Source organism: Taeniopygia guttata, chromosome 2, assembly GCF_048771995.1.
Source record: "Taeniopygia guttata chromosome 2, bTaeGut7.mat, whole genome shotgun sequence".
Classification (NCBI taxonomy): domain Eukaryota; kingdom Metazoa; phylum Chordata; class Aves; order Passeriformes; family Estrildidae; genus Taeniopygia; species Taeniopygia guttata.
In genome coordinates this window covers 21,309,973-21,331,551 of record NC_133026.1, presented here as the reverse complement: position 1 = coordinate 21,331,551, position 21,579 = coordinate 21,309,973, and the positions used below count along the sequence as shown (strand labels likewise).

The following is a 21,579-nucleotide window of genomic DNA, read 5'->3' as shown; positions in this document are numbered from 1 at the left end:
TTAGTGTAAGAAGTCTCTCTCTGTCTTTCTTTTAGTCTCCCTTCAGGTACTGGAAGGCTGATGCAGCCCAGGACACATTTGACTTTCTGGGCTGGGAGTGCACCTTGACAACTCATGTCCAGCCTCCTGTCTGCTCCCACCCTCAGGTCCTTCAAATAATACATATGTGCTAATACATGTTTGGGTTTTGGAATTAGTGCCTTCTCTGACACCTTGGTAACATCCAAAAGAACAGTGAAAGATTTCTAAAGGGGAACAAAGGAAAAAGGGAACCATTTGTAGCATATTAAAGAGAACTTTAGTTTTGTAGATTACAGTCCAAAAAAACAGAGGCTTTGCTAAGAGAACAGGCGGTAGGAAAAGGCTGGTGTCTTTAAGACATACTTCTGAGATGTGAGGTTGCAGAGAATTTTTATGATCTTTGATGACAGTATTACTTCTTGTAATTTTTTTCAAACTAGGTTAAAAGCCCATTAATAAAGTCACTGACAGAAAGAGAATAAGGAAATACCTTGTAAGTTACTTTCAACTTCCTTAAAAACATCTGCCTTCAGAAAGGAAATTAACTTGCTTTCTCCCACTCTCACCCTTGAGGCCCTTTTGAACATTCCAGGCACTAACAGAAAAAAGCAGGCTCATGTTGCAACAGCCTGGGAGATATATGTGCAGATGAGGCAATTCAGACTTGCTCTCCAACACAGAATACATGAACACTCTGCTTGTTTGCAGGATAGTGTTTCATCTTTGCTCTTAAAAAAACAAACAGACTCAAAAAGGAAAAACACTGCATGTTCAGTACAGCTCAGCAGGACTTCAGTCAACATTAGTCCTTCTGTGAACACTGGCACATTTTACTTTAATTGCATTTTTGATCCATTCATAACATAAAAGAATTGACAACAAGGGAAAGCAACTTTATCAAGCTTCTACTGCAATTAATGTCCAACTATTCTGGATATTGGAGACTAGGACACCCTTAATAATGGTAAAACACTGGTGTGCTGTGAGAGGAGACAGCAATGTCTAAGTGTCTGGGGGTCAGCAGGGCTCCTTAACTCTGGCTGGGAGCTGGGACGATGGGGTCCTGGGTTGGAAGCACTAAGGGAATTTGGTAATATTACTTTCTGCTACTGATATTGTTTACTGATTCAAAATCTGAATTATGTGAATACTTCTATTCCTAGAAGAAATGTGACAGTATTTGTGTCATTATAAACTAGTTAATGGCAAGGAGCTGAACCTGAGCTGGGTCTGAACAGAATGGTGTCCTGTCCTTCCCATCTTTTGGAGGCATGATTTATCTTTACCCTGGGCTGTGTCAGCAAGGATAGCTGAGAGTTGATGGAATCACCCTTCCTGAAAGGAAGCTCTTTATGTGCTGCTTTCAGCTGGTACAGCCTGCATAGGTTATCCTTGTTCTCAGTTGTCTGCTTTATTATCACTAACATCTTGATTTTACTTTACCTTGTTGTTACGTTCAACCCCAGTGTAATCTGCTTCAGGCGGAATCTTTATATGTAGCTCAGCTTCATAGGCTCCTTCCCCATCATTCCTTGGATTTATTATGAGCATGACACAGTTTTCTTCTCCAATTATTAGCTGATCTGTATCCCTGTACAAAACATACTACTTGTCAGGAGTTAAAACATGCACAATTAGGATTTGCATATGAATAAAACAGAAGGACATTTTGCTCTCAGAGCATCTGTTCTGGAAAACAATCTGTGAACACAAAATATAACATTTTCTACAAAAATGACTGCATGAAAAAGTATACCAGTACCTGGGTAGAAAAGAGGTTAAGAGAAAACACCACTGTGGCCAAAATGGACTATCACAAAACTTGAAAGTAACTAGTACAAATTTCAGAGCCTGACTACTTTCTAAACAGCAAGAAGTATTTAGTGGAGGAATCACTTGCCACAAGAGTCTCATCAGCATTGTTTTCTGGAGGACACAAAGGTGGTAGTATTCTCCTCATGTCCATTGTAATACAAACAATGACATAAATTCTCCTGAGACCTGCAACAGCACTGTACCCTTGTTTCACAGCTCAGACTGATTCTGATGAGAGTCAGGTCACTCTGGGGCATTCCCCACTTGTCCAGCTTGGCATATTTCTCCCTCCACAGGAGAAACTGTTGCCATGTTTTGAAAATTTTATTTTGAGATTAATTTACTTCACTGTGTATTGAGTTCAGGAGAATTGTGTCCAAGTTCAAAGTCACTGGCACACTGAAATAAAAAAACCTTGAAACTTCCTATGAACATCAATTTGTATCATCTCTTGCTTTTCAGAGAACTAGAACCACTCAAAAAAACCACCTGCAAACTATATTTTCTATGATAACCATTAAACACCATGAATGTGGTTTGCGAGTGTATATTTCTCCATTTCTTAGTTTTATAGCTGAAATGGATGCACAAATTAAAATCCGGAAATCAGGTAAGAGTGATTAGCTACAGTAAAGAACAAAATTTTGTTCTACATACTTCATTCTGTTGCAACAGTTAGCAGTGTCTGGACTTTTTATATATGGTATAATATATTATTTATATTTAACTTTATATTTTATTAACTAATATAATATTTATTATTATATTATATTATACTAATATATTATTATCTTTATATTTATTTAACTAGTATTTTATTTAACTTACGGCACTGCAGAAAGTTGCAAGTCAGGAATACATAAGTTGTCCTCCCCACAGTCAACCAGAATGTAAGCCTGTACCATTGCAAAATAAAAAAATATAATACAGTTAGTACATGCCTCAAAGTCCAAATCCCTTCATTAAATATTGCTAACCTAAGTGTCTTAATGAATTGAATATTTTTGTTCTTTCTGTAAGTTCCTTTTCACATGGTAGTCAGAGGTTGGAGACTATTCAAATGATCAAATATGTCCCTAGCAGAACAATATCATCATCAGGCCCTATCCCATAATAACTTGGCTTACATATTCTAGAAGTCAATCAAAACTATGAGCACAATTTGGTTCTACTTTTATATTCAATCAACATTTTGTATTAATTAAATCCCTGTCATGTAATGTCTGACTTTAATATTCTCTTTTAAGGAAGATGACACACATAATATTTGTAAATGCTTTCATGTTTATATACAGAAAATCTGACATGCAAAATTCATACCTGCTCTGCGAGTGAGTTTTTCTGGTAATAGTTCAGTATTGGCTTCACAGTCAAACTATCTTCAAAACTGGACTCATCCAAACTATAATTGAAGTTTATATTGATGGGAGATAATTTATCTCTAAATTCTGTTTCATCCTGTGAATAATAATCACATAATAAAAACCAATAGTTTACTATGATTATTTCAGTTGGTGTAGTAAGGTAAGAGATTCAGACTTCTGGAGGTAAAGATGTAGTCTTTATTGAAGGTAAAGACATGGTTCTTTGACAGAAGGTGGCCAAATTCTGGCTGCGCATGGTGTCATTAGGAAAGCAAAGAGACTCACCAGTAATTGGAATGCCCAGAACACATTGTCTCCACAGCCCCACATCTGGAAGAAGCTGGCTGAGCTGAGTAGACTCAGAAATTTTTCAAAGCATTAGCCTAAAATGAAGCTGTTTAAGAGAGACACACAGAACCAACTCCTATCAGCTACTGCTCCCCTGCCTTTTGAAATGGAGGTAGGGCATGTGTGGATTTGTGGAGGTAATATTGCTGGTTTGTACCATAACCAAGAATTTTTAAGAATTAGCAATGATAAATTCAACCACCTTTATTGTCTAGCTATGTCCTTACATAGTGTTTGAAACTTCTCCATTTTACCTCCCACTGCATTTCTTGGATCAGACTTGAAATAATCTACTTAAATTGCATGAGGTAACACCACCTGCAAGTGAGGAAATGTTGATCCTTTCTCCTTTACAACTTCAATTTCATAGTTTTAGTTTTTCTAAAAAAATCTAAAATATCTTGAAAATATTTTTTAAAATATTTTAGGCCAATATTTCTGGTAAAATTCCTTTAAAATCTTTTGAACCTGAATTGGCATGATGTTTAACATGATTTGTTTATTACTGCACTGTGAATATTAAAAAAAAAATTGATTCCAAAAATGGAAAGCAATCTTGCATTTTTATATCAGAGGATGCAGTATTTGATCAGAATTTCCAGAAGAGTGTGAAATAAATATATTTTTACACAGAGAAATTCTACACGCTTCAAAATCAGTCTTTCTTTTCTACTTATATTGACAAAAGATGAGTGAAAGATTTACATAGGGTATTTTTTCAAGGTAGTGGTATCCTCTAGACATACTGAATACAGACGAAGTCTATCTTGTATCCCATTTCTGTAATTTTGGAAATTACCCTTCCTTTTCCAGTGACTTATTTTTATTATCTTTAAATCCCTGGTACTACTGAAACGATGAAAGTCCAAAATATTTTAAACTACTTACTCTGAGATAAACAAGAAAGTCCTGGCAATGGAGTTGTTTCTGTCTTTCTATCACAATGGAGAAGTAGTGATGTGACTGATGGTAATCAAAGAAGAGGGTCCTCTTAACAGCTCCTTTCTGTTTCAATGAATCTAATTGCAATTCACCCTTCAGCACTAAAGGATACAAATAAATAAATTAGTTATTTATTTGTATCCTTAAACAGAAGGATTTAACAGAAAGATAAAAGTAAGGAATTCATTCTGTATTATAATTAATGAACCTAAGCAAGTCTTCCAAGAAAAACTAATCCATGCTTAAAGTGCCTGTCTGTTTAAAAAACCACTAGGTTTTAAACCAAATTATGCCAGATGTGTAATTTAAGCTTTCTTATTTCATTGACAGATCATATGTGTACAGGACTTCTGTCCCTTTAATTTATTATTTTTCCAAAGCAGAACATTCTCCAACAAGGTAAATTCTTGCTTTTATTTAGAAAATGGCTTAAAGTCAATAAAAAATCCTTTAAGTGAGAAATAAAAGGTTTGCGTTTACACCCCCCCCCCCCCGCATATATATACATATATATATATATATATCTTTTTTTTAAACTGCATTTTCTTGTCTTAGGAGGATCTTACTCCTATTGTCTTCCCAAGAGTAGGAAAAAAATACATCTAACATGGAGCAGGACTCAGGTAAATTACAGGAATAGAAAACATTTCTTACCTATCTCATCTGAAATACTTTGACCTTCAAAGTCTGCGCAGACTCTTACAGTAAAGCTACATATTAAAAAGGAGAAGTAATTCATTATTAGCAGCAAATGGACTGATCTGGGAATCAGCAGTTCCCAAGTCATATCTTTTAAGTTTTATTTTCATTTGCTTAAAAAGATATTAACTGAAATTGTATCTAGCTACCTATGATATTCCTTAATTACATCAGGAAGTCTCCTAGACTTCACTAATAATCACAGAAGACAGTCTCTGAATACCTCCTGGCAAAGGAATGGAGAAGATTCTCTGGTCCCTGTAGTTCTTGAGAGAGTCCATGGAGATGACCTTTCTGACACTATTGCCAAAGCTGGATTTTTTTATGCTGAAGTTTAGAAAAACACCTTTGTAAGAGGCTGTCTGCAGAAATCCTTTCATCATGTTCAAATCAGAAAAATCTTAGAGCATGTTGTCAATGCTCAAGCTGTTTTTCAGCAGAATAAAACACTCAGGATACCAATGTGTTCCATTGGCATTACTGTAAGATTTTCATGATTTCAGCAGGCTATAATTAATTCCAAATATAAAACCTAAATTTTACCATTTTTCTGGCAGCAGACTAACCAAACTGTATTGCATTTAATTTGTTACGTTTTGCAGAAAGTGGCACTTACATGACTTAAATCAAAGCACAGAGAAATTGGTGATTCATGTTCTTTATCTAGTATGCTAAACCAATGCATTCTACAAAAAGCAACACAACATAAGTAAATTGTTTTTAATTTGCCTGTTCTGAATGTGGAGCAAGCTCTTTTGAACCTAGAAATACTCACATCACAACTGTAATGATTATACAAATGTCACCTCAGCCACAGGAGAGTCCTTTGCCATAAGAAATATTTCTGTGTAAGACTGGCAACAGATTTGCAGTTATACTCAACAACTGTTAGGAAAAGCCTTTTATAATTGCATTGGCTGATACCTTCTAATCTGAACTTTTAATTTACATTAAAAATAATTTTAAAAACCCTAAAAAAGTAACGATTATAGACAAGTTTCACTTTAGAAGGAATCTATGCAAGTTTTATAAATGTTTAACTGAATTGCCTTTTGAAAAAGTTTTCACGAATTACTCTGGATGGTATGAGAAATAGCATTAATTATGCCTGTTGATGCAATTAGCAGAGTGTACTTCTCTGACAAGTTGCAAAACAAGAAATCTGTCACTGGAAAGATGTTCTTGATTTTTGATTTCTACTGTCATAGACTTAGTTCTGCATACCATAATTCCTAATGAAGCCCTGTATAATGTAACAAAATTGCTCAGGTGAAAGATTCTTGCAAATGTCTCTGGTTACCAATCATTCTTGAAAATTTTCATAGCTTCATAAAATGTTTTGGTTTGTATACAGACAACAAATTGCAGCTCAGCATTAAAATCAACTTGAGTTAAACAAATAAAAATTGCTTTATTCATTGATATTGATCTCCTCACTACTGTTATACTGTATAATAATGTTCCCATAGAGTGGATACAAAACCACTAACGTAACCTTTAAACCAACCCATAATTCCATTCCAATTGCATGTTTGTTTCCTCTGGCAGAGGTAATGAAACTGCCACGTCTGGCATATGTGTCACTCTCATGACCTTAATGGATAATTCTTTCATTATTTCTTGAGAAACATGAAGGCCATAATGCCATTAATCTCTGCTAAACTGTAGCCTTCAAATAGTCATTCCAGTCCATGTAAAAAGTGCAAATTTTTCATATTCCTACTTCTTTACAATTATGAGTCAATACAGAAAGAACCAATTATTTCCAAATACACAAGAACAAAATAACAAAAATGAGGAAATCTTATGCAATTGCATGAATGCAATTTAGACATCAGACTTCACAGGCCTCACATGTCAGAGTAAGATGATATGTCCTCAAATGTAAACTCAAGAGCTGCCATTGTATTAAACTCACTTATCTGGCTTTGGAGGAGTCATATAAATTTTGCTCTATCATGTTTGAAAAAAGGTTGTGTTCAAAAATGCTGCTTGGAATGCTTTACTTGTTAAACAGAACAACTTTCAGTGTATGTTTTATTTACTGCAATGAACAGAATAATTCATAACACATATTTGATAACTGAAATCATGTTCTCAAATATTACTGCAAGAGTCAAGATTTACTCCTTCCGCTCCAGGCAGAGCATGTCAAAAGGGGAGTGGCAGAGCAAAAAAAGCAAAAATCTGAAGTGGATAATCTCCCACACTCTGGCCACACAAGAGGAAAGACTATGGTTTTAGCAAAATTCCACCACACATTTGTGATTTTGTTATTTAGCTCAGAAATAGTGCTAAGACATTAAAGATTTCAATTGCAAATCTAGATGAATTTAGATTCGCTCATCATTTCAACAAGAACATGCTGGGGAGATGTTGAGGGATGTTTTACCATCAAGAAAAAGAAAAGCAGATGGAAAGACAGACCACAAAAGAGGGCAGGAGAAAGAATTTATAGAGACTTGAGATCTGCCTCCTAGGAACAGTAAGAAAGAAAATAGCTGAGCTTTTGAGCTTGCTTGTAGGGGCAATCAACCAAACAACACAATTAACAATCAAAGGAAGAAAACTTCAGCAAGTAAGAAAAAAATGGGAAGTAGTCCATCATCATAAAGCATACAAACTTTATATGTGCTATCAATCTCTCTGAAGAGATCCCCACATCACATTCATTCTGCTGTGTCTGTCATCACTATGACATTATGCTTTGAATAGTATTTGAATGCAATTACAAAATAGAGGGAAAGCCCTAAATCTGAACACACTAGCTTTTCCTGACAATCTCGGGGCGACAAAGCAGTTTCTTTAAAAGAATTTTATGTTTTTCAGGCAGGCAGAAATTATTTTCACAAGAACAAGAAACTTGAAAATATTCCTTTCTTCAAAACTACTCTTGACACAGATGGGAGCAGTCTCTTCAAAAGTTAACCCTAATAAAATTATCTAATATCACCAGCAGTGGGGAAAAGTTAGTTACCCATGTAAATTATTTTCTAGACTGCACTTAGTACCAGAAAGAAATTATTTTGGTATGCCTACTCTAGCAGCTGAAAAAAAAAAAAAAATAGAAAACTTACTTCAGAAGGTGAAAAGCAAGGCATTAGCAGATCATACCAGATGTCATTTGTCATTGCTAAAAATTTCTTTAGCACTCTGCATTGCAGATGGAGAGAAAGAATGGATAATGCAGAATAATTGCAGAAAGGCAATGTAAGCTTTAATGTTATAGACTTTAATGTTATGGACTTCTATTCTGTGTGAGGCTGATACCCAACCTGAAAGGTTACAAATCTCCACAGAAGGGAAGAAGCTGTTATTGTTTACTGATGAACGACCTTTTAAAAATAGTTTCATTTTTGAAGTACAGTATGTAAAAGTAAGTTGTAGCAGCATGTGGCTACAGTGAGGATCGTGATCCAGGGAGGCCAGAATGGCAAAAGCAGGGAGAGCAGACGAGACAAGTCTCTGTTGTTAGCAGGGGAGCCCATTTCATTCCCTTGCCTTGCCCACCCTGTGCCGTGGGGAGCAGAGGCCCGGGAGTCTGAGCAAAGCCCAGAGAGCCCCGAGCTGAGAGAGAGCAGAGAGAGCAAAGGGGGAGCAGACCCAGGGCCCTGGGGTTTCAGCAGGTGTCCCATGGGAGGAGTCTTAAAATCAGATTACAGCCTCCTCAGAATGGGAAGACTCCACAGTAAGTCAATACACTTCTATTATGATGCTCTAATACTTGCCCTGCTTTGAGATTTTGTTATGGCAAAGTCTAATCCGGTGAGCAACAGAGAGTTTTAATGCTGAAGGCATCTCATGGCTAAGCTACATCGCATGGCCAGGCTGCAGGAGCACTTGGGCTGCTAGATAAAACAAGTGACTGCCCTTTGGATGTCCCTAGGGCTACTGAAGCTAAAACCTGGCACAAAGGTCTCCTGTACAGCAACTCAGTCGTGTTGGTTTCAAGTGACAACACCTGCCTGCCCCTCTTTGAGCACCCCTGAGTGAGGTGTCCATCCTGTGACTCTTGGCCACATGGCTTTGCTATTCGACCCATGGGCCAGGCTAGCCAACAGTCTTTGGAAAATCTCACACAAATTCACCTCAGCAATGGCCCCTAGGTCCATATCCATGGGGCACCAATCACATCCTCTTTCAATCGGTCAATGAGAAAAGAAAAGAAAAGACCAGCAGTAGAAAGGAGCAAAAGTAGAAACACAGTCTAATCTATGCAGCTATTAACTGTTGAAATATTATTTTGGGGTTTACATCTTTGATAGGAATTTTATATACAGCTTTTTTTAAAGCTGTATATAAAGTAGAAATGTCTCATTTACTGAATCTAGCTGAAACAAGATCATGAATATTTTATTACTACTTCAATAGCAAGAAATTTGGAGATAAAGGAACTACACTTTTTTTCAAAGTTTTTTTTGATAGTAGGAACTTGCAGATCAGAAATTTTAAGCTCTCTGCTTCTGGTTTTACAGAAGGTGGACAGCCTACATGGCACATTTCAAATCAGACATCCAAACATGAAAACACTTAAAAATAAAAAATATAGTCTACAAATAGAAAAATAGAAATATAAAAAAATATATATAAAATATATTCTATATATTCTATAATATATACTACAAATTGACTTCTCATGATTGGACACTTCTATGCAACTTGTGGTAAGTCAGGTAACTTCTCTGACATATTGCTCCTCTACAAAATGGAATTGATAATATTCATCTTAAATTAGTGAGAGGTGAGTAAAAAACTTTTGTAGATACAATTTAAGAACAAATATATGAGGTAGCTAGTGGATAATTAGACCTCAAATGGTAATAAAAACACAAATACATAGATAAATTAGGCCTCCTGACAGCTAGAGCTCAATCTTGAACATAATAAATCATATGATGTAGAAAGAGGTTTTGAAAAATGAAAGTATTTATTTACCTTTTTTTACAGATATTAACTTGCGTTTTTCATACTTAGGGGGGAAAAAAGCTTTTCCCATATTCTTTAGTACCTTCAAAGTTGCAGAATTTCTTACAGATTTGCTAGTATTGGGAACTCAGACACATTTTACAAACAGCAGAGAATTAATTATATTCTTCTAGAAGTTCAGGAAAATTCTCCTTGAGCTGTGCATAAAAATGACTTTTTTGTGCATGTTTCCTCTGCTCCTTCAGCTTTGCAATTTATATCATGGCAGAAATAATATTTTCCTAGTACTAGGAAACTTACAATAATCCACATTATTCATGCACACACACTTCCTGAAACTTTTCTGGTAGGAGGTTTCCTTTCATTCTAATTTTGCAGTGTCAGTCAATAGAGTTTTACACAAGTTGCACAGCTGGCTAAGAGATACAGAAATCTGTCCCATGGGATTGAGGAATTCTTTGCCTGTTGGAGTTCCCCTACTAATTGTTTTCATATGTACAATACAAGCTTATATCAACTAATGAAAAAAAAAATCACAGTGAGGAAAATAGCAGCTGTTCTTCAGTTATTTCATAACATGAACTAAATCTTTAGGGAACATTATTTTAGAATAAAGCAGACAGAAATTAAATTATGCTCCTATTAAAGCCCTTGTAGATATGAATCAAACTTCTTTTAGCTCGTTGTAGTGGAGAAGTAAATAAAACAAAAAAATATGTTAAAGGACTACTCATTTCTTCCTTCCTTTTCTAAACAATATCTCAGAGCAAGAATGTTTTTTATAGAGATGTTTTTGCTCTTGTGCACAAAACCCACCTTTTTTCTTCCAATACCTATTGTTAACTGTTAAGGTTCCAAAATATTTTCTATTAAGAAATTAAACATTTTTTAAAAGTCTTATAATCTGGAGTTGTGAAGCAACATAATTTGGATCAATGAACATGCTTCAGCCAAGTGTCTGTATTTCAAATTTATTTTTACACCAAGTGTTAAAAGATAATTGAATCAAAAAAATTCCAGAAGGGCCAAAGCTTGTAAAGTTCTGGGTTTGCATAGTTCACCAAGTACCTTCTACATAGCTCTGTAGATGGGCAATTTTCTACCGTGGATGTAGAAATGAGGAACATGATAAAAAATATGAGAAGTTCCATAAAGTGTAAAAGAACAGCACAAGAGTGAAAATCTCTTGACAACCCCATCCCAGATGCTTTGTAATCCCACATATTTATTGATTTAAGTGTATCAGAGTTTAGTTCCTTCAAGAGCCTCCATGGCTCTTAAATGAACTGCTTCTTATGATTATGTTTTACAGTGCATATTTATCAATTAATTCTTAAGACTCTTTCTCTGCATCTTACGTTTGAGATGATTTTTAGGACTCATCTCTTGTAAAGAATGTCTCTAATGTGAGGAAATCCTCTGACTATCTTTGGCTTAAAAGCAGTGCAAAATTTCTGCATTCATGTTATCTTCTGGAGTCCTCCTTTATACCTTAATATTGTTTTTGTCCAGCCCATGTGCTGGCAGGTTTCCTGCTTCTAATGTTTTTACATCCTAGAAATCTGTTCCTCACAGTCACTCTGGCAAGACTTACTACCATTTTATATTCAACTTGCACGTGTTTATTCTCTGTTTTGATTTTAGTTTCCTCATTTGTTATGATTTCCACTTTTAAACAGTATCTTATGTATTTGTAATAGCCTCTTTTATCAACTGTTCCTGGGGTCCTTTCAAAGTGACTTTTTTCTAGTGAAGTAAATGTGTCTTCATGTGGTGTTATGTGCTATTAGATAGCCTCCAAATACCCTGCAAACATTTTGTACTTGTAACTGATCTTAAATTTTTTAATTAGCTCCAAGGTTTTTTTTATGTTCTTTTTTTTTTTTTTCTTTTTTTCTATTCAAAGTTAAATGCTACTGTGGGTAAGGGTTTCTCTTTTAGGGATGGTTGAAACATTGTCCTGTGTGATGTGCTAAAAAAACTTTCCTCTGACCAAAGACAGCCATAAACAACATCCTGAGAACTTCTCTCAGGATGGCCAGCCAGATATCTTCTCTCTTCCACAAAGGACTATGATCTGTCTTTCTCCAAGAGAAAATGATTGGCCCACCAGCTCTGCATCACTTTCACTCCTACATTTTGTCAACAAACAGATGATGTATGTTTAAGCATTTTATGTGTTTTGTCCATTTTAGCTGTTTCGTGTTTCATTCATCTAAACATTGCACATAACTTTGCAGCTTGCCCAGGAGACACTGAGTATCCTCCTATGCAGAAGGAGACTCTGTGTATCAAAGGACTCAACTTTTACCTATCACAATTAGTTAGACAATCTGCTAAGTACTGGAAAATGCTAAAAAGATTTCTGTGGAGGGTGGTTTTGTTGTGCTCAGAGCATGTTTCAACATTTTGAACTTTGAACATGTTCAACAAAGAGTTGAAATAAAATTAAGGAACAGGAAGTTATTCAAGAAAGAGGATAAGGATATTTTTTGAGTAATCATGGACTTACCAGGCTACCAAAAGCTGAGGGCCGGGGAGCTGACAGGTTTTATTGTCTGGATTCACAATCGTGGGGTTCAGAATAAGATGAGCATTCACTGTCACAACAGGTCTGGCTCTGGGGGACAGAAATAAGGTTCACCATGTTCAGAAGGAGCACATTAGTACCTAAGTTGCAGCAGAGAAAACACTGAACTGAGTTGGCTGAAAAGAAGCCAGATATGTAGGGTTACTTGGGAGAACACAATTTTATAATGCTGCTCATAGCCAAAACTACCTTTTATTTTTTTTCCCCATCAGAATCCTACTGAGATTCACAAAACAAACAAACAAACAAACAAACAAACCCCAAAAAAACCAAAACCAAAACAAACCACCTCACGTTAACACATCACAGAAACAGTACCCTATGGTTAAGCAATAGACGTGTCCCAGGACTGACATCAGACACATTTCATCATATTGAGTTTTCTCAAATGGACAGAGTTTGCCTTTTTGGGTTTTACAGCAGTCCTTTGGCCATCTTGCAGATTTATTTTCTACTGTCTCCATTAATAATGATATATTCCAATGTACTATGCCTGTTTCAAGACTCTTAAAAAAATAAAAATGATGTGGTTAAAGTAGAAGTTGGTGTATACTACCTTGGGCCAATAATGAAGTAAACTCTGTCTGAAATTTCTTGGAGACAACTGACTTTGTAAACCAGGAATAATGACCAGTAAATTGTGCTGAGTACATGAATATACAAATTCTGGTGACAGAAACCATCCGTCCAAAGCTGTTAGTAAGTGATAAGATAATTTATAACTGCAAGCAGTTTAGAAGAAAAATAATAACAAATATGTGTCCAAATTCTGTTTTTTTAAGACAGCAATACTATTTACAGTAACTTACATAATCACAGTTTTCTAACTTTCCTGATATTTTAATACACAACTGACCTTTTGTGATTACTTCTTTATATTACTTCAGCAAGGCTTTAAAAAATAAAATTATTCTCTTCACTTTTTTTGCAACAGGGAAAACCTTTCTTTGCCTAGAAAATTTCAGTAATAAAATTCTATTTCAACAGTATGACAAATTACATATTTGATACATTCTTGCCAGGAAAGGGCCTCCTGCTATTCACTTTATTAAATTAAATAGAACACATTTTATTGTTATTGAAAATACACAGTAGATCTAATTCCTCAATGCTTCATCCTGTGCAGTCACTCATGGCATTGCATGATTCTTTCATAGTGAGAAGGAAAATCAGAACTTCTCACTGCACCTACAGCGTTAGCTGAGATGAGTGAACGTTCCTGTTTTACAAAATTCTTCTGCTGTCACAAACATTCAGTTGGGAAGTAGAATATGCCTTTTCTCAGTCAGGTGCTGTTAGGAACACAGACAACAAGAAGCCAGACAGGAATCAGAAATATAACTACATGTTGTAGCAATGGATGGTGAATACTTAAATGAAATGAGCTGTCAGCATGGCTGGACTAAGAGAGCATTAGCAGATTTTATGTAAATGTTTATTATTTGGTAGCTTTAAATTTTACATCTAATGAAAAAGTGCATTTAGTTATACTCCATAGTCAGCAACAACTTTTTGTTTTGTAAAATGGGATCTTGTGCATTTTTTTAAACTGAGGCTATAAGTATCAGTCTTTATTTTCAATAAATGATTCATGTCTTAACATATGCAATCTCTGAAGATTGGTCACTTTAAAATTTCTTTAAAATTAAGAAATGAGTTTGTAACCCCGTACCTTTTAAATATCTTATTTAAAATTAACTAGAGTCAAACATTTCAGAAGCTGCTTCAGCTAAGCCTAAGCATGGAAATTTTCATTGAAAATTACAGATTTTAAGTATGGGAAAAAAACATTTGTTTCTCAAAAGATGTTTAATTTATGATCTCTAATGACCACTTTTAAACACTGCAACAGGGAAATAGGAATATGACATTTTTTAATTTCAATATCGCCCACCAAGCCTGTGAAAGATCAAATCCATTGTATTTACCACATACCTGTAAACAACTGCTTTTCCAGCTCCAAATGCACCCACAATTAAATCTGGAAAAACCAAAATGGTTTCAGAATAGCTATACAGAAATCTCTCACACATTTTTTTCCATCATAAATTAAATTGTTTACATTAACATTGTAGTAACATAAAATAAATATCATAATTCCTTTCTAAGCAGTTTTCTTCACAAGTGTACCTGAAGGAAAACATTTCACATGTCAAAGATGGTGTCATAAATGTCTTAGTTGTAACCAGTAATTGCTAAACTATTTAACACAATGTCACCCATGCCACAATCTCACTTCTCTCCAACTTGTATTATAGGGGAAAAGAAGCTATTAAATTCTATGCATTTTATTCGAAATCCCTAACTATCAATTAAATGAAGAGCTGCAAAACAATTTCTTGTCAGTTTCATATAAGTCATGTTGAAACTTTATGGTGCTTCCTCCTTACAATTCTTCCATCCTGCTTTGTGTTTTAAGTAATTTGTTCATTAATTACATTACATCTCTGTGCAAATAAATACAATGCAAGGTCAGAGGATGGCTGATCTGATAATTTCTAATGTTTTCAGCCTTGTAACAATAAGTGCTAAGGCTTACAACAGTTATCCATCTAAAGCTGTCATTTTCCCTGACAGATGGAGTCAACAACACAAGTGCTACACTGGGACTTGGGCATATCTTTGTCAGTGGTCATTGGCCTATGTTTGGGCATCTACGAGCAAGAATATTTCCTCATTTTGCCTGGAGTCCCCACATAGTGGTTTCTGGAAAGATCCAGACTGGCTTGCTGGATCCATTCAGGCCTCCTGGAAAAAAACTGGAGCCGAGCCATGAGGAAAAAGGATCAACTTTCCTGCTGCCTCTGCCTTTGGAAAGAGTTTTTTTTTTTCATTTTCAAACCCCCCAGAATCCATCTGGGCACAGCTTTCACTCCACTACTGCTATCATTCAACGTGACTGACATATATCCAATTCAGAAGACTGAGCCTTACAACAGACCTTGCAGTGGTACAGACTGGCAACCTAAATTGATCTAAGTAAGTTAATTAAATGAGTAGCTGGGCTTGTAAACAAACCCTTATTTGCTGCTTCTATAGTTGAACACTGGCTTGCTTAAGAAGCCCTGAAGTCATCGAGCATGATGCAAATACCAAGCTTTGATGTTAATTATCTGGATGGGTTTGGTCCAGGGCTGGCAGTGTATTTTCCAGTGCTCCTCTGTCTTTCAGATGGTCAAGATTTCACAAAAAAACATAAACAAGTACTTCACATGGGCAACAGCCAGTCCTTCACTGAATTCCATTAATTAATGTCCTAATAGGAGCTGACATGGACAGTTTATGGGTCTGATCCTCTTTTTGTATAACATTTACATTTTTCTAATTTCATTGGCCTTAGAGAAATATGTTTCCCAGTCAGGAACACTTTAAATAGCAGAAGACAATAAGTGTTTTTATCTCCTTTTTGGGACATTTGCACATCGTATTCTTTAGCAGCTTTTATTGACAACTTGCCCACAGTACCAAAAGCTAAAGATGTTTTCCTCTTAAATAAACAACTAATTGAGACAAAGCCACCATCATGAAGGCTGCACCACACACAAACAGAACTTTTCCTGGCAGCTCACTTATAGTGGCAGCCATAGTAACCCCCCCATAAGATTTTTATTTCGCTTGTGTTCGAAGGGTTTGTTGTGAGTTTTGTGTTAGTGGGGTTTTCTTCTGTTTCTTGTTTCTTAAGGAAGAAGAAACATTATGTTATGAACAGAAAGTGGAAGACAAGATGGAAAGGGTTTCTGTTCTGTTCTTCCCAGATGGGCACTTTTTGTGAATTCTGTAACAGACTTAGGATACCTACTGGTTCATACCAGACTTGGTAATTCAAAAGGTTTCAGGGTTATGTTGTAAGAGACAACACAGGTAGATATCCAAGACTTATTCAGATCTTGGCCTAGTGATGATTTCATAATACTGTCTTTCATTAAAAGATAAAGGTTAAACATACAACTTGGGTAAGGTTAATAAAATGCAGCCTGTTGGAATCTGAAGGTGAGAAGAATGAGTCTGTTAGATACAGCTGGCCTCACTAGTGTGAGTGGATGCAATTTCAGTATGTACTGCTGTGGAAAGGTACCCTCTATCTTAGCATCCCCACTTTAATATTAAAGAGGATTTTGCACATCTGCTTAATGGCTAAATCCTGGGGTTTTTTTTGGGACAGAACCCAGCTAATAAGCTGAGGACAGAGGGTGATGGGTCTAGAGGAGCAAATACAGGCCTCAGCCACCAAAAAAAGACTGGTTTTCCATGAGCAGTCTTTCTTCATTGCCACTTCAGCCAGGTTTGGAGACACAGCAAATAGGATGAGGATCCTCAATCATGGCACCACCACAAAAGCCCTATTTGAGACTACTTTGAGGGCAGCCAGGACTGTGCTCATCCTGCTCTTGTTTGGAGGCTCTTACTTTTACTCTGACATGTCATTTGTTTTCTGGTCTAAGCCATGCTTATTCCTGATCCAAAGAGCTTGAATGAGTGGAACTACTGAGTAGAGAAAGTGTAATTAAGAATGAATATGAAAAAAAACCCCCATATTTATAGCCAGTAATAACTTCTACAATCTAGTGCAAGGACAAAATGATTATGTATTCAAACAGAACATTCACTGGAAGATTAATTAGGGTTTTTTCATTGTTTTGTCGTGTTCTGTTACAGATAAAGTAAGAGAACAAGACAAAGCAAAGAAAAGTCTGTATCTTCTTTCTTTCATTGCTTTGTGGTGTGCAACTCCTATACCCATAATTGGAAAAAATCATCTTTGATGTTGATACAAATGCATGAGATTTGAATACAGATCCAATCAGAGCACTTTTATAAGCAGAAACTTTGAAGTTGTTGAATGTTCCATAGAAGAAAAGCTACTAATAATTTCTATTAAAAATATGTATGAAAAGTCTAAATTATCTGAATTTTGGCAACTTTCGCCTTCTAAAAATTGAAGTTTTCTTTATTAATTCTTGTTAGTGCTACACATGTAACATCAGTGATGCAAAGGTCACTAGCTGAAAAACAAGGATTTAACAAGCAATTACAGAGCAAAAGAAACCAGCTTAAAAAAAAAAAAACAAAACAGTTTAACTCCTTACAGCCCTTCCAAAGAGGGCCTGAAGAAAAGCCTATGATTACACCTTTGCATCAGTGAGGAGATTTTTTCAAGCTCAGATTAAAATGTGTGATTATGTGTGATTAAAACATAAAAACAAAGACAAAAAAAATGTAAGAATCACAAAATCTCCTTCAGTTCTTCTTTTCTCCTATTTCATGTTTCTGGGTTGAGTGACCTGGTTTAGTTAAATGACCTCTTTGCCTACGTTGTCTGTTTGAGAAGATTTTCTATCAACTGCTCACCTGCAGAGAAGCCAAGATCTGTAATGAAAGGTTGGCATCAGCACCCATGTGCTTCTGCCTCAGTGCTTTTGAGGAATATATGAGCTGTGGGGTCAGAGCCACACTGCAAAAATTAAGAAAACAAGCACAAAGTGACTCCACAGGAATTTTTAACTTCCATTTTTGACACAACTTGTGGGTTGTATGCATTAAAGTCAATCTGGTGGAGTTCACAGAGTTTAATGCTGAGACAAGTATCTTTGGGACATATTTAACTGAAGTCAAGGGGCACTGCACAGTTAAACAATCCTAACGCTTTTTTCAAATGCTTCAAATTTATTTAGCTCTGAAGAGAAAGGTTGCAATATGCTGTCTGGTTCAAGAAGTCTATTTTCTGAGATAAAATTATAATAAAAATTTAAGATGATGGGAATGATGAAAGGGACACTGGATTTTGTAAAGCTTGTGGGTTCACTTGCACCTTCAGCCATGTGACTGTGCCAAACCTGAAACACTGCCATAAATAAAGGGCAGAAACTCACCATAATGCTCACTAAACCTTTAACCCGATGAAGGAAGTAGGAAGATCAACAAAGTCCTACTTCCAGCCTCAACAAGACTCATTTAATATTAATTTATTAACTCAAGAAATTTTTTTTTTCCCTCATATTTTTAAAGGTTATCCCCATTCTCTCTGAGAGATGCAGCCTCAGGGAGCCTGAGCAGGGAGAATATGCATTGTGTTCAGAACCCTGCACTTGATTGGAAACCTGTCCAGCAATCCCAAGAGAAATTGCCAAGACACAGTGTCTCATATTGGTACCCAGGGGACAGTGGCCAAGAAAAACAACCAGTGAACAACTACATAACTGGCAAAAACCTCATTTGTCAGAAACCCAAAAATGAAGTGGCAGCTGAGTCACCTCCCTGCTGCAACTCTACCAGGACACGGGCAGGAAAGTGTTAACTTCGGGGCCTCAGAATGATTTGCTGACAGCTTTAAACATAACTTTATGCAGTCCATCAGTTTCATTGTATAGTATAAAAAGGGAGAGGAAAACAGTTATATTCTATCTGAGTATATCTGAGTTACATTCTATCTGAGTATATCTGAGTTACATTCTATCTGGGTGATAGTGGAAATTTTGTAAAAGGGACAAAACAGCCTAACTGTAAACTCTATTAAAAAATCTTGGTGGGCCTTTTTTTTTTTTTTATTTTCCTTGGCAGATCAGGAGCCAAAAAGGCCCATGATCCTATTTCTATTTGTTTTCTAAGATTTCAGCATGCATTACAACCCCAAATCTCAGTAGGAAAGATCTAGAATAAAAATGCCTTTAAATGGTCATCACTTCAGGCTTGACCATAGTAAAAGACACAGGCCTATCTAGCATAGCCAGCTTAACTCAAGAATTTTAGTTCAATACTGCAAACAGCCATCATTCAAAGCAGAGTCACTTTCTTCCAAACCTATCATTCTCAACTACCTTAATCCTTCTCTGTTTTTAAACCATTCTACTAGCAGGTCTGTTACAGGTAACACCAAAGATAATTCATATAATTGCTTCTCTTTTGTCTGAATGAATCCCTTTCATGACACAACAATATTATCCATTGTATTACAAAAAAAAAATCCCAAAGAGGATAGTTAATGCTTTATCACTTAAGTAAAACACTATTTACTGGGATCAATTGCTTTACTCTTATTGGGCACAATATTGTGATCTCATAAAATATGGAAAAGACTTTTAGAAAAATGTATATATGAATTAAACAGATAATAATTTCCCATAAAACCAACATATTTGTACACAATAATTCTTGGCTTGTCACTACATTTTTGACTGATTATTCATGTAAAAAAAAAAAGAATTAGCTGGTAGAAGCACTTCAGCTTTTCTGCATTTGCTGGCAGAACCCAAGACATTGTTCTGGCTCTCTCACATAGCAGTCCTCTCTTACCAGAGCAGATGTAGCTTCTCATTGATTTAATTTGTTTGTCTTCCACAAATCTCCTGGACCAACTTCATAATTTAATCATCATTAGATTCCGATTTGTAATATTGTTGGCACAATGCCTGCCATTCTCAGAAAAATTTATTAATCTGAAGAACCCTTGCCTCTCAGAGAGAAATTTGAGGATTTTCTTCCTGCTATTTGAGTTAATGTACTCAGCAGATGGAGCTGTTAAATACTCATATTTTATTAAGATTAGACTGGATTACTGAAGTTCTGTGGAAATTTTGTCTTCTTATTACACTTCTTTCCTTCTTAAAATGTTTCAAAGTAGTTTGATATTATCTACTATGATATTCTGACTAACTAACTACAATTATATTCTTAAAATAATAACTGAGTCCAAAATAGCAAGGCATGAAGATGTCTTTATACATTTCCCTGTGCTGACAAAGGCTTGACTATAAAGAACAACCAAAAGAACAGGCCAACAGCTGTGTTTGTGCTGAAGCAGGATACCTTGAAGATGAAGTTTCAGTGGCACTGATTCCAGAATGACTCTCTTAAGTTAATAAGGAAGACTTACACAAGCATCTAAACAGGCAGGGAGCAGAGACAATAGTGCATAGTTTATTTGAGCAGTTAACTAATCAACAGTCTTTGAATAGTGAATTCATCCAAAGCACTCTTCTGAATATACTCATACTGGTAAAAGAAACTGGTTAAATCATCCTGATTTAGAGACACATTCAGAGAAACCACAGTCTTTGGGAGGATATGCCACAAGAAGAAAGCAAGTTTAATGAGTTGAGTAAGTTGTTCATTATAAACTATTTGCTCAGCTATAATCAGCCATCAAGTGACTGAACATATGCTGAAATGTGAGGGTGGAAACCTTACAGCCTACAAATGTCTGAGCTGGAAGAACAGCATCATCACCTAGATAATCACAGACTCCAGGCACTCAGAGGGGCCACCTTTGAACAGATGCCCAGAAGCCAAAAGAAACAAATTTCTTTCCAATTAAACAGATTAATGGATTTCTTTTCTTCTTATGAAAATTGAACTATGCTAATAGAAAAAGACAAATAAATTTATAAATAAAATAAACTATAATTCAAAATGCATGCCTTTGCTTCATTCCCTGCTCCAGGCCTTGATAACATACATAAAACTCAGGATGGAGCAAAGGGGCCCCAAAAGCCCCAGATTTATAGGACAGTGGAAGCTTCCTTGAAAGATGTTATTATGCATCCCAGATGTCCCAGCACAGAAGACAGGCAGGAAGATTGTGCTGAGGCAGGTATTTCAGAATATCTTCATGCAAACCTTGTAGAGCTGCTGTTACAGAGAATCCCATGGTTATATAAACTGTGTTACAGCCCTCACTAGGATTGCCTCAGACACAGCACAATGCTGCTTTGCCATGTCCTTACCTTGGCACAGAATCTTGCATAAAATTCCAGCTACCACTATATTGGCACTTAACTGATGGGAAAAGCCAAACTTTTAATTTTTTTCAATCTCATGACCTCCCTTATTTCTTTAATCCCGTTTACCTTTTTTTTATGACTGTCAATCCAGAATAAT

The 21,579-nt window shown here is 35.9% G+C and overlaps 1 protein-coding gene across 1 annotated transcript in view; it reads right to left on the bottom strand.

The window, feature by feature from the left end:
* The window catches only part of ITGA8 (integrin subunit alpha 8), a 111,169-nt gene that overhangs the window by 54,635 nt on the left and 34,955 nt on the right, over nt 1–21,579 (bottom strand). Inside the window, exons 14-20 of the mRNA XM_030264613.4 lie at nt 14,641–14,686; nt 12,628–12,735; nt 5,145–5,200; nt 4,437–4,591; nt 3,157–3,294; nt 2,665–2,732; nt 1,465–1,612 (exon numbers count right to left, since the gene is read on the bottom strand). Coding sequence (XP_030120473.4) covers nt 1,465–1,612; nt 2,665–2,732; nt 3,157–3,294; nt 4,437–4,591; nt 5,145–5,200; nt 12,628–12,735; nt 14,641–14,686 — 719 coding nt within the window. The remainder of the gene's footprint in view (nt 1–1,464; nt 1,613–2,664; nt 2,733–3,156; nt 3,295–4,436; nt 4,592–5,144; nt 5,201–12,627; nt 12,736–14,640; nt 14,687–21,579) is intronic.